The 8,979-nt window shown below is 34.2% G+C and overlaps 1 protein-coding gene across 1 annotated transcript; it reads right to left on the bottom strand.

The window, feature by feature from the left end:
* Nucleotides 1-7,626: 7,626 nt before the first annotated feature.
* LOC118575661 (olfactory receptor 4P4-like) lies at nucleotides 7,627-8,562 on the bottom strand. The gene has a single exon (XM_036176113.1). It carries the CDS (start codon nucleotides 8,560-8,562, stop codon nucleotides 7,627-7,629), a length of 936 nt encoding a protein of 311 aa, XP_036032006.1.
* Between the last annotated feature and the right edge of the window lie 417 nt (nucleotides 8,563-8,979).

Below are 8,979 nucleotides of genomic sequence, written 5' to 3'. Positions count from 1 at the left end.
TTCCCTCAAAACTTGCCCTTCATTACTCCCACTGTCGTCCTGGTCATTCATATAGATCTTATCTATTTCTCTGTCATTGGGTGATCCCTGTGTCTTTCCTAGGGTCCTGTTTCTAGGTAGCCTCCCTGGAGTTGTGTAGCAGTCTAGTCATCTTTGTTTTACATCTAGTGTCCTCCTATGAGTGAGTACATACCATGTTTGTCCTTCTGAGTCTGGGTTACCTCACTCAGGATGATTTTTTCTAGATCCATCCATTTGCCTGCAAACCTCATGATGTCATTGTTTTTCTCTGCTGAGTAGTACTCCACTGTGAATATGTACCTTATTTTCTTTATCCATTCTTCAGTTGAAGGGCCTCTAGGTTGTTTCCAGGTTCTGGCTATTACAAACAATGCTGATAGCTGAGCAAATGCCCTTAAAGTATGATTTTTTCTTGAAGACCTAGATTACTTAGGAATTTATTATATAATTTGTCAAATTTGAATATTTACTATGATTTATTTTTATTTTTATATTTTGAAGTTTGAAGCTTGTCTTATGAGCCTGAAATGTTATTTTTGGCAATATTCTGAGTACATTTGAGGCATGTATTGTTCAATAGTTACATGTACAATATTAGGATCATAAATAAACTACATTAAACTATATCTATAAATTGGTCTACTTTTTCACATTACTTATAATTTTTGAGAACATTACACATCATTTTCCTCCTACACTCCTTTTCCTTAAAATTTTAAACCACTCCTCTCAACTTTATGCTGTTTCTCCTTCAATTATTATTATTAACACAACACATGCATGCGCACACACACACACACACACACACACACACAAAATGGACATATATAAAGCCTGCTGAATCCACTTATTATTGCTCATATGTATATGCTTTTAGGGTTGACCTCCTGGTATTAAATAAACAATTAGGGACTCATCACTGAGGAAGATTGATTCTCTCTCTTATGGTAGTTACTTATTTTCTGTAAACCTTCATTTAATGATTTTTGAAAATATCACAAGATGTTGACTGTAGGATGTCAAGTGATGTTGTCATTGTACAGATTTTATTTAGGAAATCACATTTTTGAGATTTCACAGGTACAGCTTCACTGTCATATTTAGAAGATGCTAGCTTATGGTAGGTGCCCTGACACTCTTCCATTTACAATATTTATGACCCCTCTTCTATGATATTCTTGAGCCTTAAATGTGTGAATTTTATTGTAGATATATCAATTGGGAATGGGCAGCCTAAGGCCAAGTGTTCTCTTTGATTAGTTGTGGTTTACTCCATCAGTCTTCATCAAATGCAAAAAAAAAAAAAAATCTTTGAGGTATAGTAAGAGCTTCACTTATTTTTAAATATAAGGATTTATTTTTTGATTATTTAATTGCTTTATTGGACTATTGGAAATGTAATATTCTTTGTTCAAACTCCCCTTGCATATTCAAAAAGCCTTTTCCCTAATGTATCAATACCTATAGTCTAAATTCTTCTTGATCCTTTTGTCTTATATGCAGTTGGTTTATGCATTTTTATTTAAAGATAGGGTCTTATTAAGGCTAAGCTGGTATTGAGCTCATTGATTATATATAGCCAAGGATGATGTTGAAGTTCCCCTGGGCTTCTGGCCTCCACCTCCCAAGTGTGTAGAGTTCAGGCATGATTCACAGTACATGGATTATAAAGTATATTTCTATAGCCAGAATAACTTGAAAATTTGTTTGCAGCTTTTTTTCTTATTTGACAAGTTTTACCTTTTAATGTAAAAGATTAATGCATTAGAATGCTTGCTTTTTCTTAAGAGTATGGTTTGAAATGACAACTGTAACACCATGTTGTCCAAAGCTTATTTTGTGTCTGACTAGACACTTCTCAAACTTCTACACCACCCCAACACCCATATCCTTATTGGTACAGCTTTGGGTCTGACCCTGACCTTGACCACAATATAGACATATTAAATACTGTCTGAAAGATACTACTAAGCTTTGCAAAGAAAGGAGTTGTTCCTAGGCTACCCTAACTTCTGACTAATGTAAACTCCACTGAGGCACTACTGTAATATGGGTCTTTTCTCTAAAAATGCTGAACCCCTGCACTTGGACACCAAAACTTTTCATAGGTACACTCTTGGTCTTGATTTAACATTAATAAAAAGACTCATAACTTTTAATCATCTTAATCATCATGGTTGTCAATAACTATTTCACTTGGATTTCAGCTTATTTTATAGTCTTGAAATTTCTTTTCTTACTATACTTATTCATATATTTTACTCTTTGTCTTATTAGTTTTCTGCTAGTCGTGTTTTCCATGGCTACTTCAATGTCTGTAGTTTACGTTACACAATATCAGCTTTTATGACTACATTCACATTGTTTTATGGATAATATACCAGTATTATGTGACTATAACCACAATGCCAATACTTTGAATTTGAGGCAATCCTAATATACATATGATTTTTGTATATCTCTATATTTGCCAGACATTTTGAGGAAAATACTTAATGTGAACAACTTAATTGTTGTACACTACATTCTTGGGTAGATGTGAACAAATGTCTACTAACCCCAAATAAGACATCAATGACAGACTAAAGTATAATAGCACTAAAGTCCAACATGGTGAATCAATGAGTTTTTATTGCGGTTACTCCCAGGAATCAAATGAGGGTTGCTGACAGGAGTAGAAATGACCCAAAGTCAACTGCATCAATGATTCCCACTCCAGCATGGGTGGTAGCTCATGACAGCCAGAAATGAGCACACTGCCCAATCTGCTGGCAGTTCAAGAGATTAGAGAGCTTGTCTTCCAGGCAGCTCATTCAGTTGATCTGAGCCTCTTCCAGGTGCCTGGTCCTCAGCTTCTTCTAGACAGTTCAGCTTGCCTGAGACTATCTCACAGTAGCGTTATAGGTTGTATGTATAGATTACATACCCTGGGAAGGGAGTGTCTTAGTGAATTTGGTCAATATCAATCAGGGATTGAATTGATTCAGGGATTTTAAGGATATTGAATTGTTCCTAAAGACACTGTTCGTGAGCTGTGTCACTCCCCTTTGACATCCTGCACTTTTACAAGCTTAGGTTACACTGTAGCTTCAGTTATGGTCTCCACTTTAACACTCTTCCCTAAAATACCCTGTTGTTGACGTTCCCCTTAACACCCTGTGCCTTAACATGTTTTCCTCCAAAAATGAAATTTTTTAATCTGGAAAATAAATGTTGTATGATGTAAGAATACCAAGAAAGTTCAGCCATGAAAACCCATGAGTTTTATAGGGGTAACTTACAGAAATATGGTTGAGGGCATTATTTACAGAAACAAAAAAATGACTCAAGGACAGCTGTACTACCAAAAGCTTAACCCACCAGGGCTGAGGGCACGTGAAATTTGGAAATTTGAATCTTACTGTACAACTTGCAGGTAAATTCAACAGGTTGTATAATGTCTTTTCCAGGTTGCTCAACTAGACCGAGGCTTTTCCCAGGAAATTCACTAGGTCTCTGACCCTCAAGGTAGCTCTGATGATCTCTCCTCTCAGGAAGCTTGGCTGATCTCCATCTTCCAGGCAGGCCATCTAGTCTGAGCCTCTCTGTGCTGAGTCTGACTCCCCACAATTACTTTTTCTTACACAAGTCTGAGGAGGGCTGGGCCCTAATGAATCTAATGATCACATCAGGAACTTCCTGAAGCTATTTATTTTATTTATTTATTTATTTATTTATTTAACTTCTTGAATTTTTAAGGAGCGTACCTCAGGAAATAATGTTTCTCTTCCTTTACAACTTTAGATTCCCATAAGAAGTAATAATGTTTTACATCTACGGAAATTGCTACCCAATATTGAGGGGTTACGTTTGGCCTGGGGTTTCTGAAATGTCAGCCCATAATCTTTGGTTCTATGGAGTCTTAGTTAATAGTTAGTTTAGAACATCATGTTTTTGAGGAAACTTTGTTTTGAAGTCATTACAATACTATATACATTCATATATGTTCATAGATTTATATTGATATATTGATAAACATTATACATATATATATATATGTATATAGGTATGTAAGCATATATATTATTACCTTTGAATTTAAAATATAGTATGTTTATATACACACATATTAATTTATGTCCTTGATTTTTTTCATTCTCACTTTTCAATGACAAAATTTTCGTCTCATTTGTCAATGAGAGAGGCAAAGTATTTTATTTTAACGTATATTTCTTCTTATCTCTGTTCCTTTGTGACTCACATCTAAAATCATTCAGTGAAGGAAGAACAAACAGTCCATTTATTGATTTGAGACAACTGGTAAAAAAATAGTCAAATGCAAATCGCCATGCTGATCATGAGACTGTGTTTCTTTCCCTGATGCTCCCTGTTGATGTTCTGGAGATACCTCTCCTCACCCCTCCCCTATTTCCCGCCTCCTCCTCTCCTTTCTCTCTCTTTCCTTTCTCTCCTTCCCTATCTCACTCTTCTTTATCCCTATTGCATTCACAGATTCACATACACACACACACACACAACACACACACACACACACACAGAAATATGTTATTTTTCCTCTGCAAAAATTGAGAACTCCAGCAATGGAAACCCAATGTCCTTCTGGTCTACCCAAGGTTTCTTCCTGCTTTTTGAGGAGGAAATTAACCAGATCAAGAAGAATTTATTTCTTAAGCCACTCTAGATCGAAATAAGAGTACTCATCTCTAGAGACACAGTACTCAGAGAGTGGCTACTACAAGAGAAAGAAAATTTAAGCCATAAAATTATCAAGAGGATTGTGGGATACAGACATTTCTCAATACTATTATATTGTGATCATCATTTTTTAACAGGCTCTTGAAGGAACAGATTCTCATTGCATTAACATTTAAATGAAAATATCATGAACTTTTTTGTTTATATTTGGTTCATTATAAGGATCTTAACACTTAGTATTTGTGTGTGCATGGTATTTTAACATGGTTTTTAATCTTGAGTAAGAATAAGTACAAAGAAGAATCAGCAATTAAATACATACAATTTTTTTAGATTGAATAAATGTTGCAATGTATATCCAGATGCATAATAAACTTCATTGTCCTTACAAGACAGTGAAATTTTTATTTTGGAGGAAACCCTGAATTTTTTTTTTTGGAAATTAAATCTGTTAGGTCTATTTTATAGTGTTATTTTATGTGTATATATGTAGGCAAGCTCAGGTAACTAGGTAACTAGATAAGGTAAGTAAGTGTATGAAGAGAAATAACAGAAAACTAAGTTGAAAAACATTCATAATGCACATAAAGGTAAACCTTGTAACTTTCATTGTAAAATTACCATAAGTGTTTGACAATTGCTTTTGTTAATTTTAAGGTTATTTGTTCAGATATTGTCAATAGAATTTGAGCAAGAATACTCTGGTCTTAATATTTTGTTTAATATGTAATAAAACAGAATTTTAAATTTAGAGAATCTATTAAGACAACAGTGTTTATATTTTTCATGTATCTACAAAAATCAAACTATGGGGAAAAGGCCACTTTTCCAAAAGACTACTTCAAAACTATGAAATATTAAAATTAAATTTTACTTAGTTTTGATAATATACAATTTAACTGTTTAAGATAAGCATAAACAGCATTATAATTTATATAATACCATCAGAGAACATTTATGTTGCCACTTGAACTGTCTATATTCATACATGTTCAGATTTTCACCCAAAGTTGAATATTATTGCTCTTTTTCAAAATAAATGTAACTCTTGAAGTTCATTTACATATCCTAAAATCCATGTGTATTTTAATTATCTTCCTTTGCATATAATCGTATTAGGCAGTCCTTTTAAAAAATTATATGTTATTTCCTTGGAATGGATTTTTAAATGAAGATGAGCAAACAAACAGCTGGGGTTAATGGTGTGTGTGTTTCCCAACTACTGGTAGGAAATGCATGAGATCTCAAGTGCTGGGATTAAAGGTGTGTGCCACCAATGTGTGGCTCTGTTTCTCTCCTAGACTGAATCAGTCTCACATAGTCCAATGTGGCTTTGAACTCACAGAGATTCAGATGGATCTTTGCCTCCAGAGTACTAGGATTAAAGGTGTGCCATTACTGCCTGACCTCTATGAATAATCTAATGACTTGTTCTGTTCTTTGATCTACAGGCAAGCTTTATTTCTTAGATTACAAATATCATCACACAACAGTCACTATATTTTGATAAAACTTTCTTCTGATTTCTCTATATGAGCTCTTGAAGTACTCTTCTGCCATAAGGAATTTAACTCATTAGTTTCATTTTTGGAAAAATTTGAGTTATCACCAGAAATTAGCAGGAGGTAGATATCCCATGTATGCATGATACCCCCCACACACACATAGCCCATCTGAATGGTATATTTTAAGACATAATATGTATTTAGGTGTCTTTAAATCTTCTCATGTTTAGACACATTTTTTATATTAGCATTAAATAACCTTTCATCAATGTTCTATATAATTAAAGGGCATTGTGGTAAGTACTACCATGCCACCACAGTATAATTCCCTTGTTTCTAGAGAACACTTTATTTCTTTTTTTGTGACTTTGAACTCATTTCAGCAAATAATGTCTTTAAGTCATATCCAATCGCTAATAATTTACTTAAGAACCATTAGGTATTATAAGAGCAGGGTATGCAAATGATTTTATAATGTGGTTCCTTAGATTTTATGGGAAGTGCTCTTAAAGTTGGGGTGATTAATGGACCATCAGCACATGTTTTTGGCACTCTAAATAATTAATTCTAATTTTCTTTTCATTAATGATTCACAATTCTACCATAGTTAGTCCAACTTATTCCACGTTATATTATATTGATTTTTCTTCTCCAGAGTTGATTTCTGAATACTACTAGATGATGTGCATGAACACAACCTATCAAAACTTAAAAATTGATAGCATCGAGCAATGAATTCCAATTTTTTCTAACACCATAAAAATGTGTAATTTTTAGAGGCCTTGTCTTAGGTAGGGTTTCTATTGCTATGAACAGATACCATGACCACAGGAACTCTTAGAAAGGAAAACATTTAATTGAGGTGGCTTACAGTTTCAGATGTTCAGTCCATTACCACCATGATGAGGAGCATGGAGGCATGCAGGCAGACATGGTGCTGGCTACATCTTTTAGGCAACAAGAAATCAGTTGTGACACTGGGAGTAGCTTGAGCACAAGACTCACAGCCCATTCCCACAGTGACACACTTCCTCCAACAAGGCCAGACCTCTTAATAGTGCCACTCCCTTTAAGGACTGTTTTCTTTCAAACCACCATAGGCTTCAAAGCCCAATAATTCTATGAAGTATTAAGTATATATTACTGATAAGCACAACTTCATTTATTTGCTTTGGTTCATGTTTTCAATGTGTGGAACTCTGCTGACCCTAGTTCAGTAGTTCACAAAATTGATATTTTAATAGTCTTCGATTAATTAGTAATTTAAGTGAGTTTTATGGTCCACATTTATTCTACTAAAGACAGTGGAATCTATTATAATATATAAGGCATAGTTTCTAACTCTTTTAATTTATAATTACAATTTTTCTATTATAAAGCCACATACCTAATAAACACCTTCAGATTAGCTGTATACTTCCATTAAAATTAGAGACTGACACCAAACTTTTCTCATTGCATTTTTCATCTCTGCATTTCTCAGCGTGTAAATTAAGGGGTTGAACATAGGAGCAATGATGGTGTAAAACAGTGCAAATACTTTATCTTCAGGGAAAGTGGTAGGAGGTCTAAGATAGGAGAAGATTGCAGGCCCAAAGAATAAAACTATCACAGTGATATGAGACCCACATGTAGCCAGGGCTTTGCGTCTTCCTTCTGCTGAGTGAGTTCTTAAAGTGAGTAAAATAATGACATAAGAAACAAACAGAACCACAAAGGTCACCAAAGTGACTATACCTGAATTAGCCAGAACAAGGACACCAGTGATATAGGTGTCAGTACAAGCAATTTTGAGCAGAGGAAAAATGTCACAGAAGTAGTGGTCAATTTGATTGGGGCCACAATAGGGCAACAAGATTGCAATAGAAAACTGAGGGAATGAGTGGGCTGCTCCACCTACCCAAGCTGCTACCATTAGAAGATGGCATTTTGTCCTGCTCATAATGACCATGTAGTGGAGAGGCTTGCAGATAGCCACATAGCGGTCAAAGGCCATGACTGTTAGGATTAAGACTTCAATCATTCCAAAGAAGTGCATTGCAAAGACTTGCAGCATGCAGTTCGTGTAAGAGATGGTTTTCCTAACTACTAGCAGATCACCAATGAATTTTGGGGTCACACAGGAGGTAAAACATATATCCATAAAAGACAGGTGGCTGAGGAAATAGTACATTGGCTGATGAAAAAGAGGGCTGTATCGAATCGAGATAAGGATCACAACATTTCCTAGCAAAAGAGCCATGTAACAGACTAAGAAAAGAACAAAGCAAAATATCTGTATGTCATGGTCATAAGAAAGTCCAAGCAGAATGAATTCGGAGACATTTCTCTGATTCGCCATGTATTTCAAAGTTGCATTATTTCATATTTGAGAAGCAGAAAAATTAAATATCTAAAAATGAAAAAATCAAAATCTCCATAAAATGAGGAATGTAATAATTATGTCAAAATTAACAAAACTGAATTGATGCAGTACAACAATAATCTTAATTATTTCATGTTGTATGGTAAGAAATATTTTAGTATGTATCTCATACAGAACTCCATTGTCTGATGATTAGGAAATAAAAAAGCTGCATTTTTTCAACATTTTCAAACATGAAGAATAAATTATACTATTTTGAAAATTGCTCTGGTCACAGAAAATAAATATAAATACTCTTAAATATGTTTGATAACAGTTTTAATTTAGATAAAGCAAGATGACATTACATATTATTAATAATTGCTTTTTATCCACTGATTTCACTTTTCTTTA

The sequence above is a fragment of the Onychomys torridus genome, unplaced genomic scaffold, assembly GCF_903995425.1.
Source record: "Onychomys torridus unplaced genomic scaffold, mOncTor1.1, whole genome shotgun sequence".
NCBI lineage: Eukaryota > Metazoa > Chordata > Mammalia > Rodentia > Cricetidae > Onychomys > Onychomys torridus.
Note: the sequence above shows the minus strand (reverse complement) of the source record. Positions and strands in the feature narration are given on the sequence as shown.